Source organism: Heterocephalus glaber, unplaced genomic scaffold (assembly GCF_053883595.1).
Source record: "Heterocephalus glaber isolate CG9 unplaced genomic scaffold, H.glaber_assembly_v1.0 deba00001729, whole genome shotgun sequence".
In the NCBI taxonomy this organism is placed as follows: domain Eukaryota; kingdom Metazoa; phylum Chordata; class Mammalia; order Rodentia; family Bathyergidae; genus Heterocephalus; species Heterocephalus glaber.
This window is the reverse complement of record NW_028258440.1, coordinates 1950387-1976125: the sequence shown is the minus strand read 5'-3', so window position 1 is coordinate 1976125 and position 25739 is coordinate 1950387. Positions and strand designations below refer to the sequence as shown.

The following is a 25739-nucleotide window of genomic DNA, read 5'->3' as shown; positions in this document are numbered from 1 at the left end:
AAAGCATGTGACCTCATGTACACTGGGGTACTGTATTGTATTTGTTCAGGGCTTTTCCCTTTGGCAACATGAACATTCCCAAATGATATCTTCTTACTGAAAAATTTCAAACACTAGCAGAGAGACAGCCTAGAGTTAAGTGTGGTGGCACTTTATAATCCCAGCATTCTGGAAGGTTGAGGCAGGAGCATCACAACTTTGAGCCCAGCCTGGGCAGCTTAGCAAAACTCAGTCTCAACATTTTTAAAAAATGGTGTAAGGAGCTAGGGATATAGCTCAACATAAAGTCCTTGGGTTCAATCCCCAGCACAGAGTAAAGGATAGGGGGCGGATAGCAAGCGTTTTCATTAAAGGCCCAGAGAGTAAATATTTTAGGCACTGTAGGCCTCTCCATAACCACTCAGCTCTGCTGTTGTAGTTAGGTAATATGCAAAGAAATTGCCGTGGCACTGTTTCAATAAAGTTTTATCTATGAAAAGAGTTGACCAGATTTTGTCCACAAACCATAGGTCGTTGAAGCCCTTCTACAGTCTTGATGTGTAGCATGTCCAATGCCTCTAAAATAGTAACAAAAAAGCAATGGCCATTTGTCTTAGTTCCCTTGTTGCTGTGAGAAAATCCCCCACACCCATAAATTGAAGGAGAGGTTTATTTTGGCTCACAGTTTGTACAGGTTTCAGTCCCTACATGGTTGGCTGGCTCCAAGGCAGGGTGGCATGGCAGAGGGTCATAGTGGAGGACAGCTGAGCAGAGCTGCTCACAGCATGGTGGTAGTAAGTAGTCCAAGGAGGGAGACAAACTCTTCCAGGCCACACCCTCAGTGACCCACCTCTTCCAGCCAGGCTTGACTTCCTAACAGCAAGTCCACTATGAGCCCCCATAATCCAATCACCTTCCAAAAGCCACGCCTATGAGTGCATGAGGCTCTTGGGGGACACATATCAAACTCCTTATGTGTATATATCTAACGTGAATTTCAGAGGCAGGACATTTTGTGATATGCAGAAAAGGCATGGATTTATGTGTTCCCACTGAGAACCTTGGCTGTGAATGCTACAGATGTGAGCATGGTAGACAGAAGTGCAGAAATACTTTAGAGAAGTAGCATCAGGGACCATAACTCAGTAGAATTTAAAAAGGAAATAGAAAGGGTGTGTCAAGTGAAAATACCACATTCTTAGAAAACTGCTAATTTTATGCTGTAAGTTTATGCAACAAAACTGGTGTAAATTACTGATAGTTCTTGCATTTGTCAAACTGGATAGCTGGCTGAGTTTCACTGAGTAGCCTGAAGAAGAATTTCCCCATGGAAGTAGGCTTTTGCCCTTAATACTATCCAGGGAAAGTTTGTTCCTAGGAATATATTCCTTATCCTATAATGATTTAGGGTTATAACATAAAATATAGTGTTTGAAAATGGACTTTTTGCTTATGCTTTGCTGAGTTACAAAGCACATTTGGTTTGTTAACTGCCAACGTGGCTAGATTATATCCCTAGTGATTTGATCAAAGAGTAACCTAAGTGGTGCTGTGCAGGTACTTTGCAGATGTAGTAAATTTGTTTTGAGACCAAGTCTCACTCTATAGTTCAGTCTGGCCTCAAACTCACAGCAATCCTCCTGCCTCAGCCTCCCAAGTTCTGGGATTACAGGTGTGTACCACACAACACCTGGCTAGAGGACATCATTCTTGATGTGAGGAAACAGCATCCAATCAGTTGAAGGCCTTAAGAACAAAACCTGAGTTTCCTGTAAAAGAAATCCTGCCTCAAAACTGCAGTAGCCTCTAGTCTGCCACTTTACTTTCTGCATTTTCAGACTCAAGATTGCGGCACTGACTTGCCTGAGTTTCCAGCCTTCCAGAATGCCCTATATATAAAAATCCAGACCTGCCAGATATATTAGGTAGGGTTCTCCAGGTAGAAAAGAGAGATAGGTAGCTAGGCAGAGACAGAAATATTTACCATAGGGGATTGGTTATCTGTATTATGGAAGTTGAGAAGTCTCAGGATCTGCAGTCTGAGTTGAAGGCCCAGGAAAGCTGATGAAGTGCTTCCAGTACAACCCAAAGGCCTGCGAACCAGGGGAATAAACAGAGGAAGTTCAAGTCTGAGTCTGAAAGACCAATAACCAGGAGCACTGATGTCTGGAAGCAGAAGGTAGATATCTCTGCTCAGACAGAGCAAATTTGCCCTTCCTGTGCCTTTTTGATTTATTCAAGGCCTCAGCTAATTGGATAATGTTCACCAATTACAATTTTCTTTGTTCAGTGTACAAGTATCTTCTGAAAACACCCTCATAGACACACCAAGAAATGTTTTACCAGTAACCTGGGCATCCCTTAGCCCAGCTAAATTGACACAAAATTAATCATCACACCAACTTCTACTCATACATATCATGTATATACACACAGCCTGTTGGATCTGTTTATTTGATGAACCCTCCCAGATACAACACATTAAGTTTGAAAGAGTAAAATGCATGCATTTCTTGCAGAAAAGCAAGAAAGTATGAGTGTGCTAATTTATTCCAGGCCATGAGTCAGCTGTGCTAAGTGTATTGCTAATTTCAAGTCTGGAAATTTTAGATACCTGTTAGGAGAAATAAGCCATTATTTTGTTACAGAAAAAAAAGTTTTCATGGTTTCTCTTGAAATATTTTTATGGAGTGGGTCAACCTACAGAGCAGTGTAACCAGGTTGATAGGAGATGAATGTAGACACTAGAGACTAATGCCCAAAGTCCCTGTTATTGACATGTGAACCTGATTGAACTGAAATCACCTGATAAACCCATTTACAGTCACTAATGTTATCCACCTAGCGGATGAAGCATAATACGGAATGATTTGTTATTTCAGTTACTCTTTGCCAGAAGTTACACAAGCAACTGAAGTACAGTACTGCTATTCAGAATCCAGCATTCTTTGCAATGCTTTACATCAAAATCCAACCTTAATAAAGCCAAAACAAACAAAATAATCCACATTAAATTCTTTGGATTTAATCTGGAGTATTATAGTTAGAATATTTCACATGCTCAGCCTCTTTCTCAATCTGGGTCCAATCAGAAAAAGAGAAATTTAAGTTAAACAGAAGCTTAATATGAAGAATTAAGCTATGATAACATTATCTATAGGATGGAAGTAAAACCCATATTATATCCTAGGGTTGAGAAGCATACTCAAGGACACATTTTTTTTTCCTTAAATTCTTTTATTGGTACATTTTGGGTATACATTTACATTTATCATTGGGTGCTTGTACCTGTACATGGTGTATCTTGGTTCTTATTTTGTCCCCATTCCCTGTCCTCCCTTTATCCCCTCCACCCTTCCCTATTTATAAAGACTTTGTTTCCATTTTTTCCTTTTCTTATAATTTTTCCTTTCCCCTTCCCCTCCCCCTTTGGACCTTTTCCTCATATTTCAAATTATCAATTACTCATTTTAATCATTTTTATCCTATTTACACTTTCAGTTTCTCACACCAGAGAAACTATTTGGTACTTACACGTGTGAAGGACACATTTATTTATAAAGGGGCCCAAATCCCTAGGACGGGGGTTCAGACCTTGTGGAGAGTACAGCTGCACCCTATTGATGGCAGGGAAGTTTGCTAATTTACCTGAGCCAACATGGTCTGTGGTCACTGGGCAAACAGAAAGCCACTCTGGAGGCAGGCAGCAGGCAGTCAGGATACAGGTGAGTCTCAGCCGGTGTAGGGATGAGTGGGTACGCAGAGGGGTTGAGTTCCTGGTGGTAATCCTCCAGGACACACACAGGCAGGGCACCAGCCAATGGCTGGGAATGAGGTCAGGCAAAGGGACAAGGAGTGCTAGCGTGGCAGGAGGTCTGGGCATTAGGAGGACACTGAGTAACAACCTGGGAAAGGCACGGGGATATAGGAATTAATGCTGTCTGTGCAGGAGAGGGACCATGAGTATATGATGTCCATGTTGAGAAAGCAGCAAGAACATGATCAACAGGCCAGCATGGTGCTGTGAGGGCATCAGGGACCACACACTCTGAGTTTATGGCCAGGGACAGCATATCACCAGATATTTTCATATCTGCATTGCTAACCTGTTGCAAAGTGAAAACAGGAAGGTCCTTTCCACTTGTAACATGACTAAGATGTCCTCTACTAAGCAAGCTCGACATGCTTACTGCAAAGGAGAAGAAATGCTTAAAGAAATCATGTTCATAATCACTGAGAATGTATTGAAGAATGAACTTGAAGCTGAGGGGCAATGCACTGATGACTGGCATAGGCTACTCCCTTGGCTATTCAGCTTCCATATTCACCTTTGTACACACACACACATCTCAACTCCCTTGCCACAAAACAACTCTACATTTCTCCCTAATACATCAACCATTCTTCTTAAAAAGTTTTCTTCCCCCAGTGAAATGATTCAGATTCTTAAGTCTTTCCAATCATCATGGGTGGGCCCTATTGAGTCTAGCTCCTATTTAATATGCTGTTACCTAAAGACAAGTAAAGTTAACCTCCAATAAACTTGTGAATAAAATTAAAAATAGGAACCAGGGTAGTAAAAAGTAGAAAAGCGAGAATAAAAAAATAAATGCATACATATAATAAACAGAAATATACAAAGCAACCAGCCTTTGTGTATTGACTGAGATCTGAGTTCTGCAATTACCAATTATAATTTTTCCTCAACCTTCACTAAAAATCTTAGAATCTTTTAGTTCTTACCAGGTATACTGACCCAAATTTTGGTCCCTCATTGATTTGAGTCCTGAACCATTCTGCTCTGTTGGTGGTGATAGTGGCAGTTTTCCATGAACTTCCATCAGGCAGATGTAGTGGGCAGAATGCCACAACCCAATCCTTGGAAACTGTAAATACGTTATGTCACAGGACAAATGAGAATCAAGGTTGCTAACTTTAAAACAGAGTGATATCCTGGACTACCTGTATGGACCCAGTCTAATGACACTGTTCATTAAAAGTGGAAGAGGGAGAACCAGATAAGGCAGTGCAAGGACTCAGGCCAACATTTCTGACCTTGAAGATGAAGGGATGAGGCCAAGAGTCAACGCATGTGGGCAGCTTCTAGAAGCTGAAAAAGGTACACAGATTTTGTGCTCAGCGCATCCAGAAGGACAGCAGCCCTGTTACCTTGGTTTTAGCCTGGTGACACCCAACTTAGACTCTTGATATCCCAAACTGTGAGATAACAAAACTGTGCTGTTTTAAGCTACTAAATTTGTTACAGAAGCAACAGAAAGCAAATATACTGAGTATGACATTTTTTATCTGCATGCATTACCTGAAATCTGATCCTTAGAGAACCAATTTAATCCCTAATACTTAACAACCAGGGAGTCACTGAAGAATTCTGTCTTTTATTTAAAGTAACAATGTTAACATATAGGTAGTATACATCCATTCATGTTTACTCAGAATTTCTTTTCACAGGGAAATGATGGATTCCAACCAAGATCCTTTGTCATGGATATCCATACAATCTTCTTCACTTTTCAATGCTCTCTGCATTTGGAAGTGCTACAAGGGTAAGAACATGTCTAGGATGCAAACTTCATACCCACCCCACCCCCAAAAAAAAGAAAAAGAAAAAGAAAAAAAAAACTCTGAACTTCAGACAATTCTATCTTTGAATTTCTTTCGAAAAAGCTTTTACTAAAACTCCTATTCTAAGGCCTATGTAACTGAGCTCAGAATTAACTGTCCTAAAGAAGTCAAAAGCTTGGAATTCAAAAGCCAAATTGTTACTCTCCAGCTGCTAAAGTCCTTCAGAAGTGGAAGCATCTCTGGAAAAGCTGTGTCTAGAACAACTTCTAGGAGACTAAGTCAACTAGAAGACTCCCACCTATATGCTTCACCAATTTTTAGGTCCCATTCAGACCTCCTTCTAACATACACTGTATTCTGAACAATAGAATCCTCAATCTTTATAATGTTTTTTTTTCTTACTTTAGAGAGCATTATCTAACTTTCCTACACTACTAAATTCTAATTCACCTCTTTAAAGATCCCTAGGGTTAAGAACATCATCAATACGGCCGGGGATTTAGCTCAGTGGTTCTACTGCCTGCCTCAAAAGTGCAAGGTCCTAAGTTCAATCTGATCCCCGGTACCAAAAAAAAAAACAAACATCAAGAACATAGTTAATAAATTCTTGGATTAATGTAGCTGTACTAATAACACACACCATATCCAGGGGGAAACTCATGTTGGTAAAGGTGGGATTAAAAACCAATCCCTTGGGCTGGGGATTTAGCTCAGTGGTTTTGCCGCCTGCTGTGCAAGTGCAAGGACCTGAGTTCGATCCCCGGTACGGAAAAAAAAACAAAAAACAAAACAAAACAAAAAAAACCAATCCCTCTGTGTAATTTAAGAAGGATACAGTACAAGTCATTTGTTCCCAACAAAGATACAAGGCACTACAGACTCACTGCCTCAAAGGCAAGAAAAAGCATTACAGAAATAGCATATGGTTGGTATCAGAACTATTAAACCTCTGGATTACATGGAGTGCTTACAGAATATAACCACCATGAAAATCATGTGGCTTTCCTCACAAACAGGTCATTTTCATACAGAGTTTGTCATGTGGTATCAAAACAGTAACAGGTAAAACTTTTAAATCCTAAAAGTCCACTTTTAAGCACAGTGTTTATTTACTGAAAGAACAAAGCTAACATACTATAAGACACAAAGGTGTAAAAGAAATCTGAAATTAGTCTTCTAACATTGAATGGAGAAGATTGTTCAAGGTTTTATAGGTAAGTCCAGGTAAACAAAGTTACTTCTAGGCAATGCAAGCATCCCTCCGAGTAGACCAAAATGGCGAAATGGGCTCCTATCACAGAGGGCCAACAGCTTGCTAGCACACACAGGAAAATGAGGCAAACCAACTTCTCCTCCTTTATGATCCAAGTCTGTGGCAGATACCTCTGTTTGCACACTGAGGAAGAGAAGAGAGAGGTTCACCAGGCAATATGAAGACTAGACGTGGTGTTCAGTATCATTTAAGTAACAGGAAGATTCAGAAGTTATCAGCCTCCTTTAATGATTTTTTTTTTCCGCCAGGATCCCAGTAACTATTTTTCTACCAAAGTACTGGGTATGATCACCACGAGTATGACTTTTCTAGGCTTTCTTTTAGTAAGTTCACAAAAAAAGGTATATCTGAAAATGAAACCAAAAATGCAGTCAAAACCTTTTATAAAACAAGAAACTCAAATGTGTAACACTAAAATACATCAAGAAGCTCTACAAACTATAGTAGTCCTTACACTTTAACAAGCACCAGAATCTCTATCAGATTGCTGCTCTTGCAGCTCTCTGCCTTGAGTTTCTGGATCAGTAGGTCTGCAGTGGAACTCAAAGTGCTGCGTTTCTAATTAGGTCTCCTTTGCTTCTGATGCTGATGCGGAAGGGCACACTTTTCAAAGCACTGCCCTGGAACATGAAAAGCACATCTGCCTTGAGGGAGAGAAGAATGTTCATCAGCCAGTGCTGTGGGATTGAGATGGGTGTCAGGGTTAGAAAGGTGATTTTTTTCCCCCAAGAGCCTTTGTTTGAACTTTGGTCTTAGACTAATCTCTTTATCTCCAGAAAGAGTTTGGAGTTCTCTTTCCAAGGAGGAAGTGGTAGTGAGTGAGACAATGAGAGAGATCTGAGCATGGAGGTGTCTGTTCCTCCTAAGAGCGCTTCCTTGCCTTGGTGCTGCGAGACTTAGGCTCACACTTAAACTGAGACTGGGAGGTCTTTATCCTTAGCAGCAGCTCTTCAAAGATCTCATTATGCATGTAAAAGAAGATGTACCCTGTACAAAGCCTGGCCTTCTGCACCAGGGACTCTGAGATACGTGATACCAGTAGATCATTGTAAGTGAACCAGACCTGCTTCTTAAAGTCGTAGACATCACTGATATAATGTCCTGAATTATGGCTATTTCCAAGATGACTTATAATACCAATGAGCCTATAAGTATGAGGACCTTTCCCATCAGCCTTTTTTCCTGGTTTCTGGGTTCTTGATTCTGTCTTCTTAACTAAAATATCTTTGTTTCCAGGGTTAGCCTTCTGTGGATTTAATTCTTTACATCCTCTAAGGTTCATTCTGTGCTCCTGGGCATCTGGCATTGGAAAGCCTTCAGGAAGTATCTGTTGCAGGTCTCCTTTATGGATTTCCATCCCATCAGGGTGATCAATTGGTTCAGCCACTGTCTGGGATCTTTCTGAAACTCTGGCTTTCTTATTTTTGGAAAAGTCTTCAGTGGTCTGACTGACACTATCAAAATCTGATTCTGCAAATCTATTGCTTTTCTTAGACTTCTTTAGTTTTGGATGTTCAGGCACTCCTGGAAATTGAGCTTCTGTGTCTGGTCTTCTAGCGGGTTTATCTGCATATCTGTAGGACAGTGGAAGGGAAGTATCTTCCAGATTCATCACTGAGATGGCTAATTGCTTTTTTTCAACTGATGCCCCATCTCCTAAGCATGTTGATTCTGACTCTCTCATACAAGGTTTTCCCTGGTCTTTCTGCTGTTGTGCTCTTCTTTTCCCTTTAAGGAAGTGTTGGGATTTTTGTGGTTCAGGCTTCTTGCCTGCTTTAACGCGTTTTGCTACAGAATTCTTGGACTTTGACTTCACTGAAGATAATGAGCAAATTACTGTTAAACTTAGCTTTTGAAAAAGTTTTAGTAATTGTAAATCTCTAATGTGTGCATTCTTGCTAAGGGGAACAGGTGGCTTGGTGTCCTCCTTGCAATGAGAAGACAAATCTAAATATTTGTTAACAGTGACTGCCTGATCATCCTTCCTTAGTGACAAAAACTCATTAAAGCAATAGCGTTTCAGGTGAATAATAAGAACCCTAGGTAGCCTGCTGAACTTGTGTACTACCACAGATCTCTTGTGCTTGCAGTTCTCACACTTATACTCGAGCTCTTCTGTTGCAAAGAAATGATCAAAAGTAGACTGAATAGACAAAGGACGTCTTCTCATTCCTTGCAGAAGGTTGATGGAGAGATAATTACTCGGTTCTGTCTTGTAAATAGCCTGACCACAAGCTTTACAAAAAATAGAGTGCAGCAACTCACACTCGAAATTAGTCATGACAGGACAATCAGGCACTCCGGCAGCAGAATCACCAGCAAAAACCTGCTGAGGTGAATTTTCTTCCTGAAATTCATTTTCAGAATCCAAAACTACATTTGGTTTCTGTAAGGCCTCCTTCATCTGACCTAAGCAGTAGCTTAAAAATTCATGTGCATCATTCTGAGCGTCCATAGGGAATATCTCTGCAACTACTGAAATGGCTTTTATAATAGTCACAAGTAACTTCTCCTTGATCCTCATGTTAAAAATATCTTTCATAGTAAGCAGTAGTGCCACGCACAGGGAAAAAATGTCATGGGAAATTCTTCCCCATGGGAAACCCTGATTGAGCACATCATTAACAAACAATGGAATTGAACACAGGGACTGTAAAACTGCATTAATGTAACAGGTGTTTCCCAAATTGGGGAGACCTTGCCATACTGTCTGTTGGTAAACTCTACGGGGCAACCCAAGCTTTGAGCCACCCTCACTACACTTTAGTGCCAGCTGAAACTGTCGAAGTGTGCTCTTAGTGAGAAACTGGAGGTCAGTGTCATCTACAGAAGGCTTTTCAAGATAGTTGGCCTTTAATAAAGATGCCAATTTTTCGTTGCTTTTAAACTTTCTGGGCTTTATTTGTTTCTTCCAAGTGTAGCTTTTATACTTCAAGGGATTTGCATTGGATTTCTCTCTTACGATGTTCTTTTTTATCGGGGATTTCTCATTTTCATTCACCTCTGAATCCGAGGGTAACATTCTTTTCTTCTTCCTTTGTTGATTTTCTAACTCTTCATTAGTAAGTGTTGATGATTTGGATGTAGCCAAAGGTTTCTTCCTATGAGCAGATCTTTTGCGGTTTTTGTCTGTCCCTGAGCACCCCTCGCCTGATTCCTCACGAACTTTGGGCAATGAAGTTTTCCTGGTCTGTGTTCCTGTGCAGGTAGACGGCCCCTCTCCCTTATCAGGGCTCATGTGTGGTTCAGGGCAGTTCTGATGGACGCTGTCCAAGAATGCCTTCAGTTGTTTAGCTTCTGTGGAGGATAATTTTTCAACAAACAAGAAGCCATCATTTTGGAAAGTCACATGTAGGCTACTGAGGTTTGCTCCATAGGATTGAAGGATCACACTTTTAATATTATTATTTAGCTTTAAAGTTTTAACTCTTCCAGTCCTCAGGTAGATCAGGAGTTTAAAGTTCTTCCTTCCTTTCACTGCTTCAATGAATACTCCTTGTGGCTCGGACATCCCTGTCCTCTTGTTCCATATCTGGGCATAACCATGTACCATTATGGAGCTCATGCTTTCTTTACAAATGTACGAATCTTAGAAATGCAGACAATCTTGCAGCTTCAGTTTGTTTCCAAAATTCACCTAAGACAACACCAAAGAAATGGTTCTTTAGTTCTCTATACAGAATAATCCTATAAGTAGTATTGGTTTTATACTAAAAATTTCTTCAAATTCTGGACATCTAGCCCTTTATAGATTAAACCACTGCCTTTTAGAGCCATCTGTGATTGTATAAAGGCAGAGTGTTGATACTCAAGGCAAGACTACTATGAAAAAAATCAAGAAAAGTTCTTTAAACTCGTAGAAAAATGCTTGGATAAAACTCAAACTCAATTCCTATACATTAAATCTCCTTTCCATCACAATATTTAATTCCATTCTGATTAACTTCCTTACTTCAATTAAAATCATTAAACACTTACAAGACTTTCAATACTAGCTGAAAAGCATACTCAACAGTGTGTCAAGTGTGTACGTATAGAATGTGACCTTCCTGTCACAGAATGGCCTCACAAGGAACCATAGTAAATGAATAAGAAAGTAGAAGCATTATATGGACCGAATGTAATAACAAGTGAACATTCTTCCTATGTCTAGAAGACTTCGTACATGGGCTACTCAAAGTAAATCAGTCTACTTCCTTGCAAATCCAGTTATGTTAACATTCTTTCACTTTTCACGGAGGAATCTCTATGCATTTTATCGCTCAATGACAAAAGTTTAAGAAAACAACTTCTTGCCAATCAGAAAACAAGCCACAAAGTTTTCCACAGTCCACTTAGCTTTAACGAGCTCCCTGTACTCAAAACCATCAGTGAGGTTTGGGGTCATGCTTAGTGGTGGGTAATGTGTTTAGCTTATGTGAGGCCCTAGGTTCAATCTCCAGTAACAAAACAAAAATAAATAAACAAACTTTACATAAGAGCCTTGGTGGGGAGGATGGTTAAACGTAATTACTGAAAATTAGAAATTTCTGAATAACTGAGGCCAATCTGAGTTAACGAAAGCAGTTTGCACCACAGATGTTTGTATGAGAAAGTATATGGAAGTTGTATTTCCTCCTACTTAAATATTCTTTCTGAATCTTGTCCCTGGTATTAACTTAGTAAGAAAAATCTACCCCTATGGGTAATACAAAAGGAAACTAGTGCTCAATCCATGTTCAAATGACCAAAAATTCAACATTGGTAGAGCACAAATTAACGAGATTTTTGCTTAAAGTATATATAAATCTATCAACCTATGTTCAGTGAAGTAGGGATTACACCCAACAATGTAGAAAAGTGCATATGCATCCAAAAGAGAGAACATATATTTATTACGGTGGAAATGGGGCCATAAAAATATTCAAGCACAGCAGCAAATTTAAGTTTTCTGGATTATAGTTCACTGTTCTACTGTGCATGCTAAGTAAGGATTCAAACTATTTTCTCTCCACAAAAACAAAGTCTTAATTGTTCCTTTTTAATAGTTTTAATTCCCTGAGAGAACCTGCAACCCGACTTCAAATCTGCATTCAGAAATTTTGAAACCCCAGATCGTCTGCATTTATCAAAAACGTCTTGGGCTGGGGATTTAGCTCAGTGGTGCAAACTGCCTGTCTCACAAGTGCGAGGTCCTGAATTCAATCCCTGGTACAAAAAAAACTGTCGTCTCTTATTGTGATACGGAAATAGCAAGGTCCTTCTGGCATTTCCTCTGCTTTCAGAAACACAGTTAAGACACATGTGTTTAGAAAATAATGACTACATTCTATCATTCCTTCCTCATAGTCCGACCTACTTACATTTCTCTCCAGAATAAAGGAGACTTTGAGCCCACTGAGCATGCAAACTGAAGATTAAGAAACGTCTTGCTGATGGTACAGCTGAGCAGTCTAACTACTGCCCAATTCCTTAGCATATCTTAAGCTTAAATCCCTTTCTAGTCACTCAAGGCTTTCAAAGTATCCCTTAACTGGTCATTTGTGCAAGATTTTAAGTTAGCACATATTAGTTCTCCAAGACTCTACTGAAGAGCCACTATGTGACTACTGTATGCAGGTTAATGTCCACTTCAGTATAGCAACATTCCTGCTCCCTTTACACTCCCAAATGAGACTTAAAACATACAGATGATAATTATATTCAAAATTTCTGATAGCCAACTTGCTTTTCTCTTATTTTCCCTACAAACTCAATGAATTAGATTTGATTGATCACTACTAGTGCAATATACTGGGCTAGCTGCTGATCTGAAAGCATAGCCAGACACTCTCAAAACTACTTCTGTCAGATTTAGAGGCACATCCCAAGAAGCTGGCTATAGGGTTAAAACCTCAGAAGAAATGCCTGCATTGTTGTTAATTTACTAATTCACTCTACATTGGTCTACCTGGTCAGGTCACTGAGATATTTGTTGCTCAGCACCTGCTCTGTATTACGTACCATGATTTACTGAACATCCACTCAACCAGCTCTCTTAGGAACACAAATGATGTGAGTATTAATTGTACTTAAATGATTTAAACTCTAAACCATTACTGCGCGTCACAAGCAAAGAGGGGTTTCCTTCCAGTGGGGACAAAGAATCTACGAAAATATCCTTTCACTGCCATTCTCTGGGCCTTGAAACATACCCGGGGTGGGAGTAGTGTTTGGTAAAAGAGAGATCTGCAGTGAGATTTCTGGAACATTGCCTCAACTCCCCACAATGCCTGGCTTAGCTTCGTTCTTTAAAAAGAAATGTGCCTTTGTGTAGAATGTCTGCAAGCCAAAAAACCCCAAGTTCCCAGTTATTTATTTCAAATTAAGATAATTCTAATAAGGAATTGTGTGGCTTTGGACTATTTACCCTCTGTACCCTACATCTGTATCTTCCACTATTCATCCTTTCATTATTTCAAGTGCAAGAAAAACGTGAAAACAAATGACTATACATCTTTCAAATCTGAATATGCATTTCTCAACTCCAAAGAGTTCATTACAAGAATAATAAAAGGAAGAAAAACAGATGAAAATTATTTTCTTTCAAGCATTTTGGTTAAAGACAAATAATCATTTGTTTTGGATACATTACAATGAGGCAGATGAATAAAGTCTAGAAGATCCTTTAGGCTCTACGACTATGAGAAAGTAGTACTTCTGGGTCAGTTCTCCAGTAACATATAACTACTGTACATATGTGTTTATCTCACTTAGTAGTTAAAGGTCAATGTATAGAAGATGGTGTGGTAAAGAGGGTGAATTTTAATTATCGTTTTCTTTCACAACTTCCTGAAGACATGTATGGTAAGAAAACAAAGACATGGTTAGCATGTAGTAAGAAATCTTGCTTGGTAGGAAAATGGACAGAACTGGAGATCATCACTTTAAATGAAATAAGCCAGACTCAGAAAGACAAATAAGGTATGTTTTCTCAAATATGTGGAATCTAAAAGAGATGACATGAAAGTGGAAGAGAGATTATTACTAGGGAAGAATAAGAGAACAAGGGGGGTGTAATACAGGGTATGGGGGATGGATATCATCAAAATATATCTTGTGCATATATGAAAACATCACATTGAAACTCAATATTTTATAAAATAAATGGACATTATATACATATATTGCATATGTTTAGTTACCTAAGCAAGCCTTACTGGAGAGGATGAGGAAGGTTTCCCACAAGGTGGGGCGCTGGCCCATATATGTAGTGCATGGAAGAGAGGGCAAGGTAATTACCACAAAGGGTTACAGTAACTTCTGTCCCTCTCTAATAAATCCGGGCAAGAGTCTTGAAAAACAAAACATCTTCAACTCACAATTACATTAAGCTCTATATATGTTAGTGAACATAGGACAGGTTAATTCCACTATGGGCCCCATTGAGCTAACTGAAAAGTTATCATCAAAGCTTCCTTTCAGAACTCCGTCCTATGAAACTGATTCTAGGTACAATATACTTTCCCAAGACAGTCCAGATAAAAGACTTTCTCCATCCAACAGTTTTCTCCAACAACTGAATGATGAGGACCATATCTTAGCCAGTGTCACACACAAAAATATGTAAGGATGGACAGGTAAGTATGTGAGGTTTGGTAAATGGAAAAGTGCCTTCTCAAAAGCCAACAGGCATTCATTCGTTAAATACATACGTACTGAACACTTCAAAGCACTGTATATCAAGCTGTAGGTACAGAATAAAAAAGAAACACAAAATCCAGGCTGTCTTATCTTTCATTCTAGCAGGGGGATGGAAAATATATCTATCTAAACTAGAGTATATAGAATATGATATGGAGACAACTGCTAAAAAAAGAATTAAAACAGTTGGAACAGAGTGTGCCAGGGGTGATGGGGAGGTCTTAGTAATGACATTACAGCAGGACCTTGAATGAAGTGAGGCAGCTAACAGTTAGATGTAGGGTGCTGCAGGCAGGAGGAAGAGTAAACAAAAGGGCCTTCAGGTAGGAATGTGCTTGATGTGTTAGAAACAGGAATCAGGCCAGTGTATCTGAAAAACAGTGAAGACATTTTAAGAGAAAGAAGATGAGAAAGTTTTGTAAAAGAGCAGGAGAATGAATTGCCTAGTAACCTTGCTGAGTGGCATCAAGCACTAAGGGCTGAGTTAGGTTCGTGGTCATGAATTTATGGGGAGACCATAATCAGCACATTTTGTTTCTCTCCAGCTGCATTCAGCTGCCCAGTTGCCATGGTGCAGGTGTGCAATAGGAAAGTCTTGAATTTAACTTGCTGAAGATTTTGCCATTCATAAGTAGCCAAGTATGAAGAAATTGGGAGCTGGAGGGATAAGGAAGGGAATGATTATAAATATGGAGCTAGAAAGGATGAAATGGGGACAGAGGACAGAAACATGTGAAAAAGCTTCGTGACATATTTAGGGGGTGAGATAGAAGCATCAGGGGACCAGGAGCTCAGCTCTCATTTCAGTAGCTGTAATTCTGTCCCCTGCTTCTAAGCAGCTGTCAACTGTTTGCAGACTTCCTTCTTCTATTCTCCTCCCATCTTCCATTCTATTTTTCTATTCATTCTTACCCTGGCTCCCAAGCTGGAAATAAATAATAGGAACGGGGTGGGGCCGGGAGTTGAATGTTAGGAGTACATGGACCGGGTAAGAGACAGGCATGATCAGATGCAGTGGGTAAGGAGGTGGGGGCAGGCGGAAGGGCAGAGGAAACCATCCCCTCCCTTTTCTCACCCTCCCAAGTTTGGGTTAAAGGTCAACACATCAAGAGGCGCACTGCCTCCAGAGCATTAGCAATTAAATCCTGTCATTATGTTTCGTCCCAGCTTCAGTGCGCATGGCTTTTCAAAATGATTGGATCAGGGCAGACTCTCCTTTTTCTTTCTCTGGTTTAAAGGTGCATTTCTGCACTCAGCAAACGTCCGTGTCATTGTATAGCAGAGAAATGCCATTATTTTGCCTTTTGACATACACTCCACATAAATCTCTCCATAGGAGGCCCTGACCAAAATGGGAAGAATTCCCTAGACTAGCAAATTGTTCCCATGAACTGTTCAAGCTTTGAACCCTTTCTGAAAGACAGACTTGGCACAGCATTTTTAAAATTCTTTTTAAAATGATTATGCTAGTGGTATTAATGAGATAGTCGATTAAGAAAATAGAAGGAATGGATAATTTGCCAGAAGTTAAATATGATTTCATTAAGAAAGTATTGTTGCATGAGAAAATGTGTACTTTTTACACTGAAATAATGATAAATGCAGCTTTCTCAATTCTTTTTCTCCTATTGCAACCTTTTCTGGTATTTGCAGTACTTTTTGCTAGCTATTGCATTCATTTGTTTATTCGCTTACTAACCAAAATATTTAGTGGTTTGTAATAAACTGTGGACATTAACTATGGACCAGACCCAAACAAGAATCAGTAAAATACTCCTGACAGCAGACAGATTGTAATACAAACATGAACAGCAGTAGTACAAGGGGAAATATATTCACAAAGAAAAGTAAAATTCAGTTATTGTTACTGAGAGTCCACGTGTTTTCTGCCATCTCAGCTTCCTGCAGTATTTCTTCTCTGCCTGGAATTCCATAAGAGCTCCCCAACATTTGTCTTAGTTCTAACCTTTCTTTTAAGACCCTGTCCAAGTCTCACTTCATTCAGACAAGTGTGAGGTCTGATTTCTCCTGCCTCAGAATTCAGAAAAACATTCACTTTTTCTAAGCCTGTCGCTTCATTCCTGGCTCCCTTGTGCTGCTACTCCATATAACCTGACCACAAAGTTAACAGATGTCAGAGAAGTGTGGGTTTGTTTTCAGTGTGTGCAGAGTGAAATCTTCCTTTCCCTAGAGAAATCATAAAGTTGGACAGCCAGGAATCCTTTAAGAATTATAAATAATGAATTTAGATTTTTCCTGAAGAAAATAGTATACACAATTCTAATAAAAGAGGGGGAAAGGCAGAAAGAGATGAAATTAATGGGCTGGCATTGTTACTGGGACATCAAGCTAACTATGACATGACGGGCAGGTTAAATAAGAAACAAGATTAAACAGATGAAGACCAGTATCTATCATCACATTTAAAATGTATATGTACTTCAATGAAGCAATTCTTCTATTAGGGTTTTGTCCTACAAATACAGTCGCAAACCTGTGAGTCTTTTTAAACAACTGAGATCTTTTATAATTTTAAAACACCTATAAAATGGGACTTCCAACTTCCCCTTATCTGTCATATTGGCAAAGGTGCAAAAAAAGTAACAAGAATCACGTTACACAAGTACTACTACACACATGAAAAATACTTATCAGAGATTATTAGAAAGAAATTAATAATAGGGAGCACTGTGCCATTTCTTCCACCCACATGTTCATGCCATGCGTCGGGGGGGGGGTGGCTTCCAGAAAGATGTGAGATCACATTTCATATCCTGGATGGATACTGCTGAACAACCCAAATGTGTAGGCCAAACTCATGGAGAAGAGTGTGAGAGCCATGGGAAAAGGAGATGTTTACTCTGGAGTTGGAGGAGCAAGGAAATTGGTGCTTGACTGAGACTAAGAAGTTGACAATACTGAATGAAGTTCCCCCTATAACAGGGCAAGAGGAGACAATAGTGCAAGGAAGTTCTACACCCTCAAGAGAGAAAGTTGTTCAAGATTCTACATACTAAGGAGAAGATAACTGGACTACAATCTTAGGAAGAAACCCATCCCCAAAGGAAAAAAAAGCCAGGAATGGTGGTACACGCCTGTAACCCCAGCACTGAGGAGGATCCGGCAGGATCCCTGCAAGTTCGAGGCCAGCATGTGCTAGATAGTGAGTTAAGGCCAGCCTGCACTACATAGCAAGACCCTGTCTCGAAAGAAAGAAAGAAAGAAAGAAAGAAAGAAAGAAAGAAAGAAAGAAAGAAAGAAAGAAAGGAAGGAGAGAGAAAGAGAAAAGAAAAGAGAAACTCACCCCAAAGTCAGTGTCTATCAGAAACAGGTGACCTTCTAAGAAAGAAGCTCTTTGGATATACTTAAGAATAGAAAATTCCAGAAGCTGGAGAACCCAGCTTACCGGAAACTACTGGATATTGGTCCCAAGAAAAGGAAGTTCCAAATTCAGTGATATGCCCCATGGAGAACTAGGTTTTAAAGCGTATTATGACTGAAAACTTTAGAGAACAAAAAACCTCAAATGTACACAATGCTAAATGAAAAGGTTTTTTCTGATTTTCTTTGTCTACACAAATTAATTTAGTTAATGCTTTTTCTTTTCTGTCTCAGGAATCTAGCCTGAGAATCAACTTGCATTTCTTAGGCTTTTCCTCTCATTCCTTTTCCTTCCCTTGGACATATGAGACATTCCAATTTTGCAGAGAGTTTGGACAAATATCTCCATTATGGATCAGCAGGTAAATAGTAGAAACAAACCACAGCAAGAGGGAAAACAATTCTGTCCTAAGGTAGGGTAGAATCACAGCAGAACAGAAAGTGTCAAATGATTTCAGTTAGGAAGTATCAGTTGAAGAAGCTCATTATTTATTTAACTTTGTCTAGAAAACAAATTGCCACTTCCTTGGCAACCAAGAGGTCCTTCCACCCTCTTTAGGACATGGTATCAACTGTTGCTATGCACAAGGTAGCAGTGCCTGTCGCTGCTGTGGATCATTACTCTCTAAGCATGGGAGTGACTAGACACTGTACACTGTACTCACAAAGTAAGACGGCAGGCCTGGGACCAAGTCTGACAATAAGGTAACATGAAGCATAAAAAGAATACCAGAGGTGGGAGAGGAACAAGAGATGGCCTTTGTTCAGATCCCTTTAGAGATCTAGAGTACTGAAATGATTCCAAGGAAGCCAGTAGGTTTGCTGAACAGTTAGTTAGGTGTCAACAAACTAACTCAGATGATAAATGCTTACAGGTTTCTACGGAAGAATTTGACAGGAGTGGTTGGGGCAATTAGGAAAATAATCAGGCTGGAGGGGGCATCTGAAGGAAGATGAGGATTTTGAGAAAGCATTAAATTAGAAAACATTCAGCACTACCTTAACATGGGGATTCATTAGCTCTAAAATTTATTAATATGAAATAAAAGGGTGGGGTTGTACCAAGCTTAAGAAATCTGCTATAGATCAACAAAAATGGAGTCACCACTGCTAGAAGATTCCCTGGGCTACTGGAGCTTGAATGCACACAGCTCCTCTTTTCCCACGGTATGAACACTCTTACCTAATTAGGCCCAGAGTAAATTTCAGCCCAGAGTAACCCTCAACCATATTTGTATCTGACATCCCATTACAACGTTCTCTGCTCAGCAGAACTTCAGGGCCTGACCCTGCTGTCCTGTGCTTTCTCATCCTTAGTTCTTGATAACTAATTCTTCTCTGGGCAGCATCTTTCCTTTCAGTCTTGACACCTGACCAAAGAGCTCTACCATACCACATAGGTAGGATGAGTGCTCACTCCTTGTCAAAGACTCCAAAGCCAGGCTTACAAACCAGGACTACCGTTCCATTAAAAAAGATACCTCTAAGTCCCACAAGTAAACAGATGGTGAAGTATGGATGAATTTTAACTTTGCATTTATGCCAAAAACATCAGGTTCTGGATTTTTGAAAGGAAATTCAAGGGTAAATTACATTATTTGTGCCCAGCCATCCATCTACTATCCTTACACTCTTCCTTAAAAATGAGTATGTTGGAAATTCTGAGGAAGAAAAATAAATCACAAGAAGGTAACCTATGATAGTCAGACTTACTTCTTGCCATGGATTATTACACCAATCACTGTTGGGTCAAAGTCTTTCTGGGAACATCCATGATCACTGGGACAACTTTGGAAAGGGCAAGGTCTTGTTCCAATTACTGAGTAGTGGGTAAGTTCATTTTTCAACAAGCAGAACATGATAGAGACCTGGCTAGAAAGTTTTGGGATGGTTCTACAAAGATCCAGTTTCTTAACTTTATAGCCATGCCCTTGTCCCAAAAAAGCCTGGGGGAGATACTTTTAGGATACTGATGGAATAAACTCCACTTTTAGGATACTGATGGATCGGAGGTGTTTTTGACTTGACACGACACAAGGGGGAGCTACAGCATTTTCCTTTCCAAACTAAAGAGCGGTGCAATTCTTCAGTACATCTTCAGCTTAGTTAAGGATAAATATAATATAGGGCTAGATAGAAGCTATGAGGAAATTTTACTTGAAAACTTAACTTGAAAATGTATTAAATACCACAAGTGCTGGAATAAGGTTCCTCAAAATACCAATCTGTCTTTTTTTTTTTTTTTCTGGTACCAGGAATCAAACTCAGGACCTTTCTCTTGCCAGGCAGGTGCAGTGCAACTGAGCTAAATCCCCGGCCTCAAATCTGTCTTATCTAAAGGATCAATTCTCTGAACAAGAAAAATGCCAAGTTGCCTTTATTTGTTGATTTTTTAACTTGTCCTGAAATATTCTTAATATTGAATTCCCAAAATCGAAATCATATCTGTAAACCCTCAAAAATGATTCTCATTCATCTCCCTCCTTAAGTGGTACCTCATTTCTGCATGCCTGTTACATTTCTTCCCTATTTGGTGCCATTTAGAAAGTGTGTGTGTGTGTGTGTGTGTGTGTGTGAAAGAGAAGGGGGAGAGAGAGGAAGGAAGAATGGGAGACAAAGAGGGGGAGGAGAGGAAAACAGACACTACCTCAAAGTCTATAAATTTATAGACAATAATTGAGGTCTAGTACAAATGTTACCTCTTCCATGAATGTGTCCATGATTCTTCAAACCTAAAATTTAAAATGTATAAATATTTGGAGAGCAGCAAGGCACATGTATTTTTTCCAATACACAAGTTCTAGGAACCCAAACCATCTATCCCACATGGTTTATTGTGTTCATTAACATGAATCTATTATTCCATTATATTCAATATAACTTTATGAGACCCTTACCCAGGAAGATACAAGATGCAAATAGCTTTATTGTCCAGTCCAGCAACTCTTCAATAGAAAATGCAATGGACTGAATAGTTGTGTCCCTTCTCAAATTCTCAAATTTGTATGTTGAAATCATAATCTGTGATGATCAGAATTAGGTAATAAGAGTAGAGCACTCAAAATCAGGAAGTATTCTTCACCACGTGAAGACACAGTGAGAAAGCCCTGCTCTATGAATACAGAAGGGATACCTTACAAGACACTCAGTCTGCCAGCACCCTGACCTTGGAATTCCCAGCTTCTAGAACTATGAGAAATCAACTCCTGCTGTCTACAAGTCACTCAAGTTTATGGTATTTTGTTATAGCAGACTAAATAGACCAAGATACAAAACATCAGCTTTTATCCTAAGGATCTCTAAACATCTTGCTTCCAAATCCATGGCTCTCCAGACTCACCAATTCTAAACCATCATATCATAATTTTAATCCAATTTTAATGAATCCCCCCTCATTAAGCAAGACTTCAAAATCTCAATATCCTAGCCTTGCCCTTCCCCCTCCAAAACACTATCAGACTGTGCCAAAGTAGTCTTTTCCCTTAAGGTGGTAAACAATAAACTTAGCTAGCTTTCTGGTGATATTTGGAGCAACAGTATTTAACATACCTCTTCAACAAAAGTTAGGTCAAGTAATTAATTCACAGGGTGAAATGATGGGATTTGGTTTGGATTTAGTAGGTATGGGATAATTGTAAAAAGAAGTCCTTACTTTGGGATCTGACTTTGATTCCAGCAATTTGACTCTTCTTATAATTACTGTTTTATGTATTTTACTTTTTCATGATTTTGACTGGACACATGACAGCACATCTGACAGAAGCCATATGTCCTATAGCGGGTGCTAATTTAAAGCTAACACCATAGTAGAAGAGCTGCTTTCTTTCATTCTTTAGAGTCAATTTTTTCTGCTTCATAAGCAAAGCACCTTTGGAATTCAGTGCACCACATATGCTTCTCTGAGGAGCTTCTGGGTAACTATGCAGGCTTCTGCTGGATATGCCACTTACCATATAGGTACAGAGACAAGAAAAATAGATTCATAAGACCAAGTTGATCAATAATACATTAATTTACTTGATGCCTCCTGACAAGGGTCAGAATTCCTGAGAATTTCCTTGGAAACTTGCAATTTTCTCATTGAAAGAGACAGTGAGTTGTAGTGGGCATTATCTACTGTAGCTGTTTTCAGCAATTTCTAGTGTAATTCTCCATGTGTGCTGGGGATGACACGTGACAGTTTCCAAACACTAAGGCAGGGATATTTCCCATACAGAATCATGAAACATGTGCCACAAACAAATTTGCCCATGCTCCACATTTCCAAGTGAGAAAATAAGCCAATGAATTTATGACCTGCTCTAAGGCACAAAGCTAATTCCCTCTCATTCTTTTAATATCAGCACACATACTTTCAAAACACACATCTTCATAGCTAAAGCCTGAACCTAGCTTCTCCATTGAATTCCTGTGCAGTATTTTTCTAAGGTACACATTGACATTTTCTATTTATGTCTTCCAGATATGTGAAAACAAATAAAGTGTATGTCTAAGAAAAACTAGTCTTTCAAGTTCTAGATGCTTACACTGCTCACTTACTTTCCCATTGAGGGCTTGAAAAACACGAACAGTGACATGTGCAGAAACTAAACGGACTAGGGGAATGAAATACAGGTAAGGCTCAATTTCTTTAATATGAAAAAAAGAGACCAATACTCAACACTGGACATACTCTTACTAATGTGCTAGAGTGGGCTGCCACCAAATATGGGTTTTCAATATTAAGGTTATTTCATTATATCAAAGAAGTTAGAAATAAAGGCCCGGTGTAAGAGCATGTTGTTTACTCCTCTGAGATACTTGTCTTCTGTCCCTCTCAACAGCTAAGGCTATTTAATGCATTTTATACCAGGAATTTCCATTTATATCTTGATAGCACATACAGTCTAGGCAATAACCCTTGTTCTCCTCTTTATTGTTCTTACCAGCATTTTTGTTTCTGTGTTTCTCTCCTGCTCTAGTTCTTCTCCCGGCTGAAGATGTAAAAAGCTTTTTAGAGGGTAAGCAACATTTTGTGCTTCTGGCTGTTGCTCATTCACTTGTTTAAAGTATGTGATTTTACCATGTTTTTTGTTTTGTTTTGTTCGTGTGTGTGTATATGTGTTTTATGGTATTAGTGACTGCACTCAAGAGGGCACTGACCTCTATCTCCAACCTTTTTATTATTTTACTTTGAGACAGAGTCTTGCTGAGTTGCCCAGGATGATCTCAAATTTATGATCCTCTTGCCTCACCCTCCTGAGGAGCTGGGATTAGAGTCAGGTGGCATCCAAGCCAAGCACCATGTAGATTCTTTAAGAGACAATGGCTTTTAACTATCAGGAAAACTAAAACACAGAGTAATAGCTAAAACAAATTTTTCCATAATAATCACAATTTTACCTACTCTCAACTGACATATTTATCATCATTGAGGTCCTTGCTGAACTTTAATGCTAAGCAGTTCTGTAGGTGAAAACATCAATTACCCACGTCAGTATTTTTAGCCAAACATATACACTACAGCATAGAAGAGCAACAAAATAGAATTACTTGAAAATAATAATATTAAGAGAACAGAAATGGATACAGAGCTGTGTTATCTACTTAAAAGAATACTGATCTGAACTTTAGAAGAACAAATGCCTGGCCTTTGCTTTGATGGTAGCAGCTCTGAGAACTGAGAACTACCCCTGACCTGATTGCAACTCTCTGGATGTGGCTAATGAGACAGAGGACCTGAAGTTTTAATTTATTTAGTTTTATTTAAAGCTACAAGTGACTAGTAATAACCATATTGGACATAAGGACATGTAAAGTAGGACAACTGTAGGCATAGCCTAATACCTTGCAAGATCTGGAAAATCTATCTACCATTTTCCACATGGTAGATGCTGTCAGTTGGGTGACCCAAATCCTATCTACACCATGTCCCTTTCCAATCCCCATTTATGGAAAACGTGTGATACAACCATCAACAGATAGCAGCAGGAGTCTACGGAGTTTGTTTACTTGATAAAGCACAGGCCTAGAAGGACCCATTTTGCCATTGGAAACTCACTCTTCCCTTTTCATCAGTTGACTATGTATACAGGATAGCCGGAGTAAGAAAATGAAACACAGTGAGACAAGTACAGTATAAAGAGGACAGTGAGACTAAGGAAGCCTTTCTGGGTCCATGAGGTAAGTATGAAGATGAAATCCAACCAGAATTGAAAACTCAGAAGATTTCTTAAGAACATGTCTCCCTGAAGACATCCCTGAGCCACCATAATAACCGCTATATTTATTTAAGCTACCGGCGCTGTGTTTTATTACTTGTAGTTGAAATCCCAGGACCACTGGATATGGAATGCCATGAAGTTTAAGGGCAAATGCTGGGAAAAAAAAGTCATTTTAGATTAGTTCAGTGGTGATGAACATATGGCATGAGTGCCACAGTTGCCTGTGATAACTGAAAGCTCTAAAAGTTTTGCCATCACCAGATTAGTTTAATTGGAAGGCAAATTCAGGATGGCAGAGTAAAATGAATGATCACAAGAGCATCCATCCTCTATAATGATCTAGAGCCACTACGCAAGGAGTGAATTTACTACCAATACATTTTCTGTGGTGTGACAATTAAACAAACTCTTGTTTGACTAAGATCTTGTAGTTGGGAGTTTATACGCAGTAAATTTTTTTGGCTATATAGTATGGAGTTAGATATGTCTGCATGATACTTCATTTTAATAATTCCATATTCATGTTGAAAAGAGGCCTTAAATAGAAAATTTGACAGCCCAAGTTATTCTATGAAATATAAACTCCTACTTAGTAAAGCCACTGGAGTTACTCGAAGTGAATGGTTTCCTGATATTCTATTTAAGTCTATTTCACATTCACATTTGCTTCAGTATGTAACAGTTGGGATTCTGACAGGCAATGATGGAATGGCAAAGAATAGGGGCAGGGGATTTAGCTCAGTGGCATTGCGCCTGCCTCACAACCACAAGGTCCTAAGTTCCGATCCCTGGTACCAAAAAAAAAAAAAAATAGAGAGCTGGAAAAATGGATCCACATCAATAAGTGTAAAGCAGCAGGAAAGCATGAAGCACCTTGCAAGAGAATGTAATGTCCCTTTGAACACAGAGTTCCGTGGTATGAGGCCCTAAGATGTAGAATCTAGGGAGTCCAAGGTGTGGCCCCAGAGATGGAAGGAGAAAAACTATCTTATAACAGTGGAATCTGAGCTCAAGAGAGACCTGAGAAGACAATCATCTCCCCACTTAGGTCAGGCAGCACATCTGAGTGGGAGTGGACATTTGACATTCAGATCATAGGTAGAATTAGGTGCATATAGGTTGAACACTGGGTGTCACTGTTGAACACAGTGGGTCGCGATGTTTAGGAGGCTTCAGAACCACTTGAGAATCACTTCAAAAAATCACGAAAGAGAATAAATGTGTTTGTGACTACCAAAAAGATGAAAAAAAGTACAATTTGATTTTTATTCCTGCTAAAGACTATTCATGTAACCAACTTAATTCAGAAAAGAACTCCCTCCACAGACATCACAGGAAACACCAATTTAATTGCCTTTTGGTCACTTTATGTTAGGAAGAGAATGACTGTGTCTGTGATTTAAGTTTTACACAGAGTACCAAGAAAATGAGGGGGGTGCATTTCAGTGAGAGTATTGAGTGCCAAGTAGTCTAGGAACAGAACACAGCAGACTGCTGTTGATTTTGCTGGTCTGTATGCAATCAAAGCACTGCTGTCTACTGTGGGAAACCTTAACCACTGTCCACCAAGACTGGCAGAAGAGGGCACCCAGGCCATGTGAAGACAATCAGGACCCCACCCCCACCCCAAATCCAAGGGTGTTCCCTTCCCACATAAC

At 39.4% G+C, this 25739-nt stretch overlaps 1 protein-coding gene across 5 annotated transcripts in view; it reads right to left on the bottom strand.

Moving 5' to 3' along the window:
• Positions 1–5355: 5355 nt before the first annotated feature.
• The window catches only part of Usp26 (ubiquitin specific peptidase 26), a 72845-nt gene continuing 52461 nt past the window's right edge, over positions 5356–25739 (bottom strand). For all 5 annotated transcript variants that reach the window (XM_021240617.2, XM_021240614.2, XM_021240615.2 and 2 more), the window contains exon 5: positions 5356–10472. In XM_021240617.2, coding sequence (XP_021096276.1) covers positions 7698–10400 — 2703 coding nt within the window. In that variant the 5' untranslated portion in view covers positions 10401–10472 and the 3' untranslated portion in view covers positions 5356–7697. The remainder of the gene's footprint in view (positions 10473–25739) is intronic.